The 16,245-nt window shown below is 39.3% G+C and overlaps 1 protein-coding gene across 1 annotated transcript; it reads left to right on the top strand.

Moving 5' to 3' along the window:
• Window positions 1-839: 839 nt before the first annotated feature.
• Window positions 840-16,032, top strand: PRSS35 (serine protease 35). The gene is made up of 2 exons (XM_089693105.1): window positions 840-1,156; window positions 10,814-16,032. Exon 2 carries the CDS (start codon window positions 10,833-10,835, stop codon window positions 12,102-12,104), a length of 1,272 nt encoding a protein of 423 aa, XP_089549231.1. The 5' UTR covers window positions 840-1,156; window positions 10,814-10,832; the 3' UTR covers window positions 12,105-16,032.
• The last annotated feature ends 213 nt before the right edge of the window (window positions 16,033-16,245 follow it).

The following is a 16,245-nucleotide window of genomic DNA, read 5'->3' on the forward strand; positions in this document are numbered from 1 at the left end:
TTTGCTGTCAAAGCATTTTATCTCCCCCATTGCCTGGGAAATTCCAGCCTGGGATCTGTCAGAGTGTGGATCCATCGTCCTCCAGTCACTGCAATTGTCACCCTGCCACTGCCAGCCACAGATACAGTCTGTCCATGATACTGATATTGTCTTTAATATTGGTGCTGGTGATACATTATGGCACTGATTCTTGCAAATTAAAAGACGTTTAGCAGTTTCATGTTTTCTTGATTTAATATTTTCTACTGTTTTTAAGAACTATTATAATATATTTTTAGTAGCTGGTCTTGCCTAGGGCACAAAATAGTCTAGCACCAGCCCAGGGCGACCCAACACAGCTAGTGTGCCTTGCCATGCGTTGTGAAACAGTGTGTGTTAAAGCTTCATTTGCAAGTTGTTATATGGACAAAATTAAAGTATCTAAAAAAAAAAGTTTAGCCTGTAGTTTTGATACATTTCCTGTGTCCTATGGTAATACTACGACTATAACAACTGTAATATTACATCAAAGCTAATCTAACATCCTATTGTTTCCAATAAATAATTAGCCACACCTTAGCCCTTGCTTGATCTCTTTGAAGTCTGTAAACTAATATGTAATTATAGCCTCTGGGGAGGGATAAATACAAAGGCTCACAGAATGAAAACCTGAGAAAATCCTCACTTCCAGCCAGGTAATATTAATGAAGAGTAATCCCAGGCAGAAGAATCCACATGTCTAGACTGTCTTGAAGATGCTTCCCATCGCCTGCTCTCTGGTGCCCCCTGCTGCTGGTGAGGAGGTAAGGTGGAGAGTAGATCAGTCCTTTCTCTCTGTACAAACTCTGTGCTCTACCCACTCTGACCTGGTACCTCATTCTCTCCTCCTTGTTTTCTCTGCTTTATCCTCACTTGTCTTGTTCTATCTTATCCTGAAGATTGCACATGAATGTGTTCCACCCCACTCTTTCATTTGTAGCTCCCCCTCTCCTCTACCCCCTCCTCTACATATCCCTCCCCTCTCTTGTATGAGTTGGAGGTGCACAGAGCTGTGCTTCTACCTCTAAGATTGAATGACATCTGTGCCATACCTTGTGCAGAGGAGGCTTCCATCCCTGAGCTGCATTCAGTGGGAATGAGGACCTGGACAGCTGGAAGCTCACCTATTCTTCAGCAGGTAATCCCACGCAGAATATTTCTGATCCATTGTATCCTAAAACTACTACATGTCAAGTATTTGTGCAATGCACTTTACTTGCTCATGCAGATCTGACAGCTGTTAGCTCACCTATTCTTTAGCAGGTAATCCCATGCAGAATAGTTCTGATCCATTGTATCCTATAATTACATGTTAAGTATTTATTGTGCAGTCAATTCACTTTACTTGCTGCTGCAGATCTGACAGCTGGAAGTTCTCCTATTCTTCAGCAGGTAATCCCATAAAGAATATCTCTGATCCATTGTATCCTAAAAATACTACGTCAGGTATTTATTGTGCAGTCAATGCATTTTACTTACTGCTGCAGATCTGACAGCTGGGAGCTCATCCATTCTTCAGCAGGTAATCCCATGCAGAATATCTCTGATCCATTAAATCCTACATGTGCATGTCATGTATTCTTTGTGCAGCCAGTGCATTTTATTTTCTGCTGCAGATCTGAGATCAGGTAGCTCAGCCATCCTTAGGTAGGAAAGCCCCATGTAGAATATCTCTGATTCATTGTATCCTGCAACTAATGCATGCTATGTATTCATTGTGCAGCCAGTGTACAATATTTGCTGCTGCTGATCTGACATCTGGGAGTTTACCTATTCTTCATCAAGTGCAGAATATCTCTGATCCATTTTATCCTAAAATTACCACATGCCAAATATTTATTGTGCAGGTAATGCACTTTGCTTACTGCTGCAGATCTGACAGCTGAGAGTTCATTTATTCTTCAACAGGTAATCCCAAGCAGAATATCCTATAACTAATGCCTGCCATGTATTCATTGTGCGGACAGTTCACTTTACTTGCTGCTGCAGATCTGACAGCTGGGACCTCACCTATCCTTAGGCAGGCAAGGCCATGTCTTATCTACTGTATCCAACAATTAATGAATATCATTTATTCATTGTGTAGCCAGTGCATTTTATTTGCTGCTGTAGATCTGACAGCTAGGACCTCACCTATCCTTAGGTAGGCAAGCACATGTAGAATATCTCTGATTTATTGTATCCTACGACTAATGCATGCAATGTATTTATTGTGGAGACACTTTACTTGTTCATGCCGATCTGACAGCTGGGACCTCATCTATCCTTCAGATCTGACAGCTGGGACCTCATCTATCCTTCAGATCTGACAGCTGGGACCTCACCTATCCTTCAGATCTGACAGCTTGGACCTCACCTATCCTCAGGCAGGCAATCCCATGTAGAATATAGCTGATCTATTGTATCCTACAGTTAATGAATGTCATGTATTCATTGTGCAGCCAGTGCATTTTATTTGCTGCTGCAGATCTGACAGCTGGGACCTCACCTATCCTTCCGATCTGACAGCTTGGACCTCACCTATCCTAGGGCAGGCAATCCTATGTAAAATATATCGGATCTAGTGTATCCTACAATTAATGCATGTCATTTTTCATTGTGCAGCTAGTGCATTTTATTTGCTGCTGCAGATCTGATAGCTTGGACTTCACCTATCCTACAGATCTGACAGCTTGGACCCCACCTATCCTAGGGCAGGCAATCCTATGTAGAAGATATGGGATCCAGTGTATCCTGCAATTAATACATGGCATACTGTATATTCATTGTGCAGCAAGTGCATTTTATTTGCTGCTGCAAATCTGCCAGCTAGGACCTCACCTATCCTTCAGATCTGACAGCTTGGACCTCACCTATCCTTAGGCAGACAATCTTATGTAGAATATATCAGATCCATTGGGGTTTATTTACTAAAGCTGGAGAGTGCAAAATCAGACTCACTTCTGCATAGAAACCAATCAGCTTCCAGGTTTCATTGCCAAAGCTTCACTGAACAAGCTGAGGTTAGAAGCTGATTGGTTTCTATGCAGAAGGGAGTCTGATTTCGGACTCTCCAGCTTTAGTAAATAAACCCCATTGTGTCCTAAAGTTAATGCATGTCGTGTAGCCAATGTGCAGCCAGTGCATTTTATTTGCTGCTGCAGATCTGACAGCTGGGACCTCACCTATCCTTCAGATCTGACAGCTGGGACCTCACCTATCCTTCAGATCTGACAGCTGGGACCTCACCTATCATTAGGCAGGCAAGCCCACATAGAAAATCTCTGATACATTATATCCTACAACTAATGCATGTCATGTATTCATTGTGCAGCCGAGCAATTTACTTGCTGCTGCAGGTCTGACAGCTGGGAGCTCAGCTATTCTTTAGCAGGTAATCCCAGGCAGAATATCTCTGTTCCATTGTAACCTACATGCCTTGTATTCATTGTGCAGTCAATGCACTTTATTTGCTGCTGCAGATCTGACAGCTTAGTGTAAGTCAATCATATCTGGAATAGCATACCTGGAAGCTTCTTCCCATCACATCATCAAATCCTAGAACTGCAAGATAAAGTACATGTATGATTCCACTGCTACAATTGGAGCCAATCAAGAGAGGAAATAAGTGAGAGGGATACATGGTACAACACTAAAAACTTTATTGATAAAGAAGGATTTATTTTCCTTGAAGAAGCAGCCAGCATAGTACAAGGTAGCAGAATCCAGTCACTGCAAACCTACTAGGTTTACAATTCTTTCTCAAATCAATGAACTAGAAAACAAAACAATACTGTAGTTTTAGGATTTGACCCAAAAATGTGGTTCCCATATTGCTCAGCCTTTGTCTGCTAATTGCTGGAATTAAACTGTAGTCTTCCCAGTCAGTAGGACTGTAACCTATTAAATCAACATAGGACACAGGGGAGCTTTACTAAGCTTGTGAGGTCAGCCGTTGTGAATGATTCAGAAAATCTGTTGTTCATAGACCACTAGAATTATATAGGACACATTTCTATTTCTTGCAGTGGATGAGATCCAAGTCTACCATATGTGTAGACTGGATAGCTGGAGGACATGGTGTACACTAGGTAATGAGCTGTGACAAGGACAATGACAGCTGAGCATATTTATTGATTACAGGCATTTATGCAGTTCTGACAATTTAAAAGGTAAGTTCACCTTTTCATGAAAATTGAAAAGGTGAACTGCAAGTATCCTGGCCACCCTTCTGCATCATTGTGGCCATTATCCCCATTCTATTGGAGTAGTAGTCCGTACACCATAATACAGTCCCAGAGCGAGTATCCATCATAATACTCTTAATGGCACGCATGACCACATGACTGTGCTGACCAATGAGAAGCACTTCTTTCTTCCAGGACCCCCTTACCAGAAGAAGCCTCAGATGCACTTCTCATTGCTCAGCATGGTCACATGGTTGTGCTGACAAATGCTATTGCAAGCATTATGACATGATATGACATGGCGTGGATTTCATTTAGTTGCTGGTGAACTCACCAAAATGTAAGCCATAGACAATTGATTTTTCTTTCCTACAACCCACATCATCTCCCATTAACACCCTGATCAACACAGTCAGTACTGATGGGGGAATCCCTCCCACAGCTCTATTTTCTGCCAGCGGGGAGCTGCTCCTTCTGGCAGCACACAGTAATTGCTGTTGGCGGCCATAACTTACAGCAGTAATAAAATGCCAAAAAATCCAACAGGCTGGTTATACTGAAGTTGATTGATGGATTGATTACATTGCAACTATCTGGCCCAAAGATAGATTGAAACTCAGCCAGTCCCTGATGAACCAGCCGAGATTCAATCCATCTATGTCTGTATTTAAGTGGCCCCATCAGCCTGCAGCACTGAATAGGAAAGAAATTACAGTCCCTGTCCTCAAAGAGCTTACACTCTAAGGACCCTATCTCATATAAATACATGCTAGTGCCAATTTAGACAAGCTAATTAACCAGCATGTCTTTGGAGGGTGGGAGGAAACCAGAATACTCAGAGGAAAGCCATGTAAGCAAAGGGAGAGCATGCAAACTCAATGCAGATTGTGTCCTGGCCAGGATTTGAACCAAGAACCTCCAAGCTGCAAGGCAGAAGTGCTAACCACTAAGCAGTGAATGTGCTGGACCCCTGTCAGCAGAGGAACAGTGCCATGGCAGAATCAATTCACCATCTGTGTTAGATATACAATATGGCATTGTTATAGTATAAGTCATCATTGGCCCAATGGAGGAGATTTACTAATGCTGGTTCACACAGAATCTGGTGCAGCTGTGCATGGTAGCCAATCAGCTTCTAACCTCAGCTTGTTCAATTAAGCTTTAGAAATAAAACCTGAAAGCTGATTGGTTTCTCTGCAGAAGTGCATGAGATTCTGAATTAACCAGTTTTAGTGAATAAACCCCATCTGTCACAGAGGAACAAGAGAAGCCAAGATTTATTTTTGCAGATGCCAAAAAAGGTCTTTCCTTTTACATCGCTGTAATGTTAAGGGCTTTCATCCACATTTGCCAATCAACCAATAAATTCAATGATATACAATTTGGTTTGAAATATGCTTTAGGTTCACTTTACGTTAGTGGGCACAGTCTGCCATCTATTGGACAGCGTGAATATTACAATATTAGTCTGCACATTTCCTATCCAAAGGGCAGTTATATTTTCTGCTATTGTAACAATGATAATACTATATTCATTATATTATTAATATATAATAGTACAAAGAGTAGTGATGTTCTGTGACCACGGCAAATTATTTTGTGACACCAAGAGCAAGATGATAATCATTCTTGGCACAAACCTTTCTATGTTAAAGCAAGTGAAATAGTGAATTTTACCACACAACCCTAATTTTAACTTTTGGGCTGAACCCTAAAAGGTCACCTAAGATTACTTAACCCTTGTCTAATCCTTTAAACAGAGATAACCTTATATGTTCTTATATCAGGAACATGCATGTCCCGTAAAGTGTAAGTAAAACCCATTGGCATTTATTACATCTCACAGAGATCATGGCACTCTGACTGAGAATTCCTTAATTTTTCTTTATCTCCAGTAGGTTGGCACCATCTTTGTTTAGGAATCAGGTCAGCATCTACTATCTGGATTAGAATAAAGACCCAGGGATAATGCAGTCATAGCATGATACTACAGCCAGCCATAGATTAACCAAACCTCTCAAGGGACCAGCCGAGATTCAATCCATCTAAGGGCAGGCTGGTTGTACTGAATTTGATCCATTGATCTACTTGAGTGCAACCCTCCTGTCAGGTTTCTTTCATGCACTGTCAATGCATGTAGCAGCCAGCAGTGATTATTGTGTTCTGCTGGCAGGGAAGGTTCCCCGCTGGCAGAACACAATAGCACTGTGGGAGGAATTCCTTCCTCAATACTGACTGTGTTGATTAAAGAAATAGATAGATTTTATTTTCTACCACCTGTGGGGAAAGGAAAGAAAATTGCATAATCTATGGGCTGCTTAACTCTCACCTTGTGAGCTGCCAGGAAGTTCTAGTAGACACCTGCTGGGAATGTAGGCATCATTCACACTGGCAATGGCAATGATGTTTATAGGACATTCCTAAATGCATATGCATGCAAGTAATTATTTTAAATGGTATAATTCATACTCCGCACCAACCTCTGTTTGGGTGCATTCAGAAAAAATAAAATTTTGTAAGCACAAAGCAGATTCGATACTCTGTCTCATTAAAATGTACCTGCCTTTACATAGACTCAATGACTTGGGACGCGTAAAAAAAAATGTATACACACCAGATCAATTTCTCCTGTGTGCAGTAGTCTACCATAAATTGAGGCTATCACTGTTCCTTTTTGGCAAAGGCTACAGCTGACTGATTACATCATTCTATGAATATGATCTACTGACAAAACACGATCACTTGCCTGGAATTCCAGGACTGCTTTTTAATTAAGGCTAATATGTTTCTTTTTATACATTATAGTATTGCCATATATTGCAACATGTCAGAAATGTATTTGTGCAGACATACAACATTGTAACTACCACTCAAACCTGAGACTTTAATGTCCATATTCTGGGGACAGTTGCAGTTTATTTTACATCTTTAACAAACAATAAAAGATCTTTAAAACAAGACTTCACTGACCTTTCTAGCTGTATGTATATTGAAGTTACTCATTCTGCAAGATCACAACAAAGTTTGGTTTCACACAGTTTCTAGTGGCTTAGAAGTGTCTGTTGCTTGTTTATATGAGACATCACTGCCCCTTCCTCTCCACCTTGTCCAGTCAAAGAACTCATTGTATTCATTGAAAAAAAATACAAGACCTTCTATAAATGACAGCAGTGCCAATCATTTATTTCCTATGCTCTTTGCAATACAGATAATTCAGAGAGTTCAGCTTTAAAGATTAATTTCTCTGTAATACATATAGCTGCATAGGTAAGGGCTTGTTTGAAAGTGTTTTTGTTGCTTGCTCAAAGTATTTAAATACTTTAGTATGCATAGCCTGCAAAAGAGGTTCACTTTCACAGTGAATTTTTAAAGGACACCTGTACTGAGAAAACAATGTACGCTGCCATTGTTGAACTACTAGTTTGCCTGGCTGTCTCTGGCCTGCCTGACTTCATTTTGAGTCCCTAACCTAGATGAAGCATGCAAATCAAGAAAGTCAGAACAGCCAAGGAACTAGTATCCACATGGACAGCATTTAGTGGTCACCTACAGGTGCCCGCACATTAGGTTTGTTACAAAATTCAATTCTCTTAATTTTAACCCTTAAAGAAAGCTCTTTACGGGAGAAGTATGGGGGCTTCCACTTTCAGACCTCTTCATGAAAATGTCAGTTGCCTGGGTTTTATGTGAACGTAAGGGGGGAACAATAAAATCTGTATTAGAAGTAGAGGTCAACCAAATAAATATGCCATGGGAGAAAAATGTAGACACTCTTGAAATTGCTGCCTGGGTGTTGTGCACTTTGATTCACTACCCTGTGGCACACACCTAAATAAGGGCTTATGACTTTACTTTGACTTTCTTTATCTACATATTGGTTCTGGGTCATTGTTTCAGAAAACAAAGAAAGTGGATCAGAATAACAGCCAGGTCAATAGGATTTTCAGAAGTTGCTGTGCAACAGAAAGCCCCCGTGTTCTTATGAAAGCTTTACAATAACATAACAATGAATCCCCTTACCCTAACTTTAAATCCCTAATTCATCCCATTTTAAAAAAAAAAATTAGGAGGATTTCAAATTCTGTATTTCCATCTGTGACTTTTCCTTACTTCCTGTCCATGCCTATACATGAAATGGAAGGTGTAGTCATCACTGGGTCAGAAAGCAGTGGGCCAGCAATGAACATATTGTAATAAAATCTAACCCTTCCTCACTCAAATTAGAACAGTGTTGACCCTTGAGTGAAACTACCATGCCACATGTATTGTGTGTTTTATTTCATTTGGATTGGCCTCCTGCTCCAAAAATGTGCTAAAGCTTATGTACCAAACTTTGGCACTGAGCCAAGCATGTTTTGCATTTTTCACAGTTTTTTTTTTTGCACGCTACCTATGTTTAGGATGACATTAAGAAATAAAAGACACTGTGAGTGTGTTGTGTGGTTTTCAGGTGTTTGCGGAAATGCTCATTTCTGCTACACCAGATGTGAATGGGGCCTAAAATATGTTTTCATCTATGGACCTCCATTGGAGGGATTTTTATCCATTACTAACAGAACCAGTAATGAAACAAATAATAAAAATCTGGTAATGGCTTTTCTAAACTCCCCACCAAAACTAAAAAAAAAAGTTCTCTGACAATGCTGGAGTTCTAGAATGGGAACAAACACATACGGTGACATCAGAACTCCTGACCAGCATACTTGTTCTAGAATAAAGTGTCAGAAAGCATTATAACAATTGGGTGAACATGGCAAGCAAAGGAGCTTCCATATTTGTTTTCAGCACAAATTTCCTCTAAAAGATTATGATACTTCCATGCAAACTGCATTACAGAACAGAGACTTGTTTTAACCGAATTGCCTCTTTACAGTTGGCTTCACCTTTATTCTCCATAGATATAAATTTTAAAAGAAAATTTAGAAAAAAAGATTGGAAGCCTTCTGAAAATCAATGACAGTTGATATGTTTGACAGCCTGTGAAGTTAAAAAGTTACACAGAGAAAAATATTTGGAATTAGCAGGGAAGTGAGAGCAGTCTGGAATGTTTCACCCCATGTACCAACATTCTAAAATTCCCATGAGTACTACGTGAAAATTAGGATGCACAAAGGGCTTTTACAATGTTAGGTGACATATAGGGTTATACTATATAGAACCAGACATTACTGGAACCTTTTGTTTTCTGTGAGTCTTATCATATTATTCCTTATGTTTACACTAATATAAAAGTGATTTGCTATAGTAAATTGAAACAATCACCATCAGCATTGTCTGAGTCAGTCATTGTAGAATAGGACTCTACCAACTGTCATCAAATGTTAGTTTTATATTATTATTATACAGGATTTATATAGCACCAACAGTTTATGCAGCGATTTACAATATAAAGGGGGACAGTACAATTACAATACAGTTCAATACAGAAGGTATAAGAGGGCCCTGCTCATGGAGCTTACAATCTAAAAGGAGGGGGCGGTGGTACAAAAGGTAATAGTTGCAGGGGATGATCTGATGGAGGTGACTCAAGTACAGTTCTTAGGTAAAGGTGGGGTAGGCTTCCCTGAATAAACAATTTTTCAAGGATCACCTAAAGGCACACAGGGTAGGAGCTGACCAGACAAACTGGGGCAGGGAGTTCCAGAGGATGGGAGAGGCTCTGGAGAAGTCTTGGAGGTGACTGTAGGAGGAGGTAACAATGGAACTGGAGAGTAGGGGGTCTTGAGCGGAGCAGAGAGGGCAGTTTGGGCGATATCTGCTGATGGGGTTGGTAATGTAGCTGTGGGTGATGTTGTGGATGGATTTGTACATTATGGTTAGTATTTTGAATGTCTTACGTTGGGCTAGTGGAAGCCAGTGAAGAGATTGGCAGAGAGGGGTAGCAGTTATGGATTGGTTAGTAAGGTGTATTAGTCTAGCAGCAGCATTCCCAAGACTGAAGAGGGCTAGCTGGTGTAGGGGTAGGTCAGTGAGGAGGAAGTTGCAGTAGTCAAGACAGCGAGTAGCCAGACAAGCGTATTGTCGGAGTCAGCCATTGTAGAATAGGACACTACCAACTGTCATCAAATGCTAGTATTGCATTTTGTTTGCTCAAGCCAACCACAACACATGGTTCTATAATATATAACTAATGGTTTTTAATATCTTTGTATGACACTCACTGTTTATCAAAAAGGTCCCAAATGAGTTTTCAACTTGAGATAACCCTTTTTCAAAAGTGTTACTGACTTTCTTTAAATGTTGTTGCCATATTGGGCCTATTGTAAATAAAAAAACAAAAAAACAAAAAGAACAGAGGGCTTTTTGTCCATAGCTTTTATTACCATGCCTGCACTATAAAATGCTGCATGGATTAGGACTGGGGATATGTGGCAAAAACACTGCTTTTCATTGCTCCAGTTTCCATCAGCTGTCTTGGACATTATATTAAACAAGTGTTGCCCCTAGTCATCAAGCAAATGTTTCCTTTTGTTTTTACATGAGAAAAATAGCACACAGATTCTTATTGGTTGATATAGCCATTGCCAACATTATGCTTTCACCCAATCTAGTGCACACAGGCACAATTGTATGGACCATGCAAACGCATTTTATTGCTCTCTCATTATTTATATCTATTTATCTTTTAGATCTAGAGATTGGGACAGAATGGATTGCCTGCATCTAGTATTCCTCTTTTCCTTGATCTTATTGTCAAACACCAATAAAGCAGATGATTCAGATCAAGAGGCTATAACTTGGCACATCAAGGAAATACCTCACATAGTTGCTTCAGATGTTGTCCATCTCAACAGCCCAAAGTTTGAAGCAGAACCAAATCTACAACTCCATGGAACCTGTGGTATTGAATGCCAGAAGAAGTTGCCACCACCTACTCTACATGATCTTGAAAATTATTTGTCTTTTGAAAGTCTGTATGACAATGGTACACGCACCATGACAAAAGTAAACATCCAAACCTGGCTTTTTGGAGATCTCAATCAGAGCAATGTATCCATAAAACACAACATGCGTAAAAAGAGACAAGTTTATGGCACAGACAGTAGGTTCAGTATATCAGACAAACATTTTATGACCAACTACCCCTTTAGTACTGCGGTTAAACTATCTTCCGGCTGCAGTGGCATCCTTATTTCACCAAAACATGTTCTAACAGCTGCCCATTGTGTACATGATGGCACTGATTATGTTAAAAATTCCCAAAAATTACGTGTTGGGATTCTTAAAATTAGGACAAGGAGAGGTGGCAAAAGAAGTAGGGGATCAAAGAAAAACAAAGGAGATACCTCTGATGATGTTAGTGCAACTAAGGATGGTAAAAAACAAAGAAGAAAGTCCATACAAAAAAGGTCAGCAGCAGATATAGACCAGAAAAGCACAAGCTCTGGGAAAGAAAAAGGCTCCAGCCCTGGAAAGCCTTCCTTCCAGTGGACAAGAGTAAAAGCCATTAAGATTCCTAAAGGCTGGTTAAAGGATATATCACAAAACATGACTCTTGACTATGACTATGCAGTTCTGGAATTAAAACGTGCTCAAAAGAAGAAGTTTATGGACCTTGGAATTAGTCCAGAAATTGACAAGATGCCAGGGAGCAGAGTACATTTCTCAGGATTTGATGACGACAGGGTTGGGCAGTTGGTTTACCGGTTTTGTAGTGTTTCAGTGGAATCCAATGATCTATTTTATCAGTATTGTGATGCTGAACCTGGCTCTAGCGGTTCTGGTATTTACATCCGCCTCAAAGAGCCAAATAAGAAGAAATGGAACAGGAAAATCATTGCCATCTATTCTGGTCACCAGTGGGTGGATGTTGGTGGAGAACAGCAGGATTACAATGTTGCCATCAGAATTACTCCACTGAAGTATGCACAGATATGTCTCTGGGTACATGGAAACAATGCCGATTGTTCTCAAGGATAAACTTTAGCTCACAGTTTAAAGCTCAGAGCAACACAGAACAAAAGTCTTGGAGCAGGCCTTCTACTGCCTTAACATGGAAGCAAGAAATTTTAAAGAGGAAAGCACTTAATGAAAATGTGCAAGACTATTTTTCATTCTAAAATAATACACTGCTACCTACATGTCATCAGATTTTGAATGAAGTATGCATTCCCTACACTGTAGGTTGTTCTACTCTATATTTATTGGAAGGCAATCAACTATTCCACTTCAGACATGTGGTATTCTCAGGACAGCCCTTCTTTGTACTGCATTTCTTCACACAATTTAAAATAACTTTCAAAGCATTCACCCGAAACAGCTTACCTTGTTCCCTAAGCTCAGCAGTTCTACAAGATGAGTACAAAAACATGAATACAGTGTTTACAAGTAAGCAGAGTATCAGATTATAGGAGCAGAGTAGGTGCACTGTTATGCACATACAGTAGCTAATGATTGCCTTCTGCACTTGGCTTCATCAGTAGACCATCTTCAGTGTACCTCTCCTTACTAAAATACTTAAACCTTGAACCACCCCTTCTTCTGTGCCTTAGGTTTTACCATTGCATCCTAGAGCTTATTAAGGCTGTTTGATTCCTGTAATCATGGACACCATAACCCGATGAGTTGAAGTATACTAAGTATTACATGCAAATTTTGCAGAAGGGTGTGGGAACGCTACGCTTGGTGCTACTATAAAGTAATTTAATGAACTTCAGATTAACATCAAACTCTAGATGGTAAAGTGTGAACATATTCACAAACAGGCTTCTACTATTCATTTGCTTTAAAACAAAGACAGAAGTAGAATAAAAAACAAGTTGGATGGATGAATTAACCTTTTTTTCTTGAAAGATATAGTTTGCAATTGGAGGCCTATGCGGTAGTTGAACATTTTCCTGCTCATGTACATCAAGCATTTTGAACAGATGGGTGATTATTAGAGGGTATATACATACATTAGTGGATAAGATTTTAAAGCAGAGAAGGAGATTGAGACTTCTACCCTTAGTAACTTCTTCAGTAATTACTGGCTAGCTTTCATGCTGACCCTCCAATACTCTAATACTTTGGGATTCATTTGCTAAAGGCAAATAAGCTATTCACTTTGCAAGGGAATTTCCCCCAGAGCTCAGTGAATATGATGAATTTTTACTTTGCAAAGAAAACCAAATCATGTTCAAGGAAGATTTTAAAAAAAATTAGTTTTTACTTGCACATGATTGGATGATGGAAATTGACAGAGCTTCACCTCGAAGTGCAACTTTCTTTTCAAAGTATCAGCCTATTTGCCTTTTGTAATCAACCCTTTTGACTCAAAACTCAAGACAAGTATACAGATAAGTAGTTTTGATAATCCCTGACTTTGCTTATCTGTATACTTGTTCCAGTGCTGTGGCTCCAAATTATAGAAACCAGTGGGTGAGTGTAATAGTAAGGCAAGAACCATTTCTAAAAAGGGGTCAGCAGTGACAGTGCCCATGTTTTTTTCATAAACATTTTACCTTAACAATAGGGTGCTTGTTAAATTTTATTAAATATGCCTAAAATACTTGATGCAATAGAACTAAAACAGCAATGCTTGCGATATGTACTATGGAAACTAACTTTTACAGAATGAATGTTCACAAAAATTGTACAGCTTTTGCCTGTGATGACTCATACTTGAGCAATTTAAATTCCAATAATGTCTAGGGGAACCTCTTTGTGCTGATGCACATTTATGAGATAGCTATATAGTTTTGAGTTCAGTAATACACATTTTTAGGTTCACAGAAATACATTGTTCATATCGTTTATTTTTCATGCATCAGCACAATGAAATTGATTAAAAAAGTTTTTTTTAACTTGATTTGCATAATAAAAAAAAAAAGAAAAGTGATTGCTAAAGTACATGTAAAAAGTGTGCTTAACAAGCATTCTGTACATGCATATCAGTGTGAAAATTCCTTGAAGAGATTCCACAGAAAATTTTCCACCAGGCCTTTGTGGATTTTTGGCTCACGGCTCATCTGCCATGTAGTAAACCAAGTGTTGTCTATATATGAAATAACAGATGCCACCATAAACCTTGAAGCTGGAGATCCTCAGAGTGGAATGGGCAGCTATAGCCACACCTTCCATAGCAATCAGTCTATGGCTTTCAAGCAAATATTCAGGCTTCTGCTGTACAACTGACTCCTTGGTGAGTAAGGGAGAGTTCAGAACTCTTGGCTGAAGAAATGTTTAAAATAAACAAAACACACACTCGCTAAACTATTAACATCCAAACTGATAAAAAATCTCAGCGTCATTTTAACAACATCTCTACAAACAAAATATCATAAGACATGGGCTCTCCAAATGTGGAGCTATGCATCATTACTTCAGATCCTCAGCATGTCACAGCTTTTGGTAAGGTTGGCACAGAGAAAAATATGAGTCCCACTGACTTTCAAAGATTTCTTTGAACACATCAATGGACCATCCAGCTTTAGGCAAGCACTAGGACTATGATGGTATAGGAATCTCCCTGTGTTGTTTCGAAGGTAAAGCATCCAGCCCACAATCAACTCATAGTGTATGTCCATGGCTGGAATGGCTACAGGTTTGGCTCAGGCACAAAAATGATTTAGAATGGAAGTCCAGGCTAGAACTAAGCGTAAAACTGCTCTAACACCTATACTAACTACCCTCTCAAAGGAAAACATTTATACTTCCCTATTTTCAGGGCATGCCAGTCCAGTCACATGATTGGCTCCCAGTGCCCAGCTTCAGGGGAGAGGAGGGACTGCCAACAATGAATGCTCAATAGTAAGCCTATGGATGAGGTCATCACCTAGGCATTCCATCTGTTGTCATCAATCTCTCCTCTCCATGAATCTGGCCGCTGGGGAGATCACGTGACTGAACCAGTGCTCCCTGTGAAAAGGTAAAAATATGCATCTTCCTTTTACAGGGCATACAAGAGTAGGAAGGGGGGAGGCAGCAGTTTTAAGCTTGGTTGGTTCTAGCATTGAATTCCACTTTATGTATGTATACACAGAGACAAACCTGGTATGTACAAGACATTTAAACCGATCTACAGTTAATCTATACTATTAGTTCAGATTTATTGTTGATACATATGCATCTTGGGGTAGCTGGGGTCCTGGTGGAAGTTTAATGTCAAAAACTGTATTGAGAAGTTCAGCACACTGATTACAGTAAATATCCAAAACTCATAATCAACTAGGAGCCATAACACAACATTTAAACATCATCCTCAATGATTACTTACAGCTTTGATTTAAAGATGCATCACAGGGGGATCTGTAGAGGGCTGGGTGCGGTTCTTTTCTAGTCAGGAGTTAAATTAAAACTGCGGGTAATTCTAAGGCTTTTGGTTATGCATTTTGGAGTACTCCGTCTATTCTCTTTATTGTATTTAATAAAAGTGAATCTTGGTGTCTGGATAAGGAAATCAGATAATTTGCCTGTTAGCAGAAATCCAGTTTTTAGAAAACTAGTAAACAATGTAATAGGTTACATTTTAGATACATGAACAGATCCACTTCAGAAAAGCTTTTCCTTGGATCACAGTTCTTTAAATACTGTCTCTAAATCACTTAACTTGGTCTCATGATGCTTTTTGGTACAGAACGTAAACTTTTACTGTCTAATCTTTTGTATAGTATATCAGTACATTAATACATTCTGATTCCTGTTACGCTTTTTTTCATCCATGAGATGACATCTGCTTTGTGGACATGAGTGTTTCCACATCAATAGTTTTGATATTATTAAAGCTCTATAGTTCTGATAAATAAATGGTGCTAAAGACCCCCCACACACACAAACATATACATGCATACACACACATGAAAATACAGTATAAAGAATGGTTATGGTGCTGTCTATATTAGCCATTCATTAAATATATTTTTCATTACTAGTGGCTGTTATTTTATTTCCCTGATCACTCTGTTAATTTTGGACTCTAAAATATTCTGGCAATCCTGCAAAGAAAAACAACTTCTGTCAACTCGTGACATCTGTTTCACATGTATGGGTACTTTGCCAGGAGCAGAACAATGTGTGGACTTGAAGTCATTTTAAATACACTTTGGTATGAAGGCTAGATTATCACATTTCTAAGAAGGGT

This window comes from Staurois parvus, unplaced genomic scaffold (genome assembly GCF_062004578.1).
Source record: "Staurois parvus isolate SC_StPar_1 unplaced genomic scaffold, SC_StPar_1.0 ptg000613l, whole genome shotgun sequence".
Classification (NCBI taxonomy): Eukaryota; Metazoa; Chordata; class Amphibia; order Anura; family Ranidae; genus Staurois; species Staurois parvus.

What these genes read in the sequence shown, in the direction of transcription:
- PRSS35 (XM_089693105.1), top strand. Translation starts at nt 10,833, where the DNA reads ATGGATTGCCTGCATCTAGTATTCCTCTTTTCCTTGATCTTATTGTCA.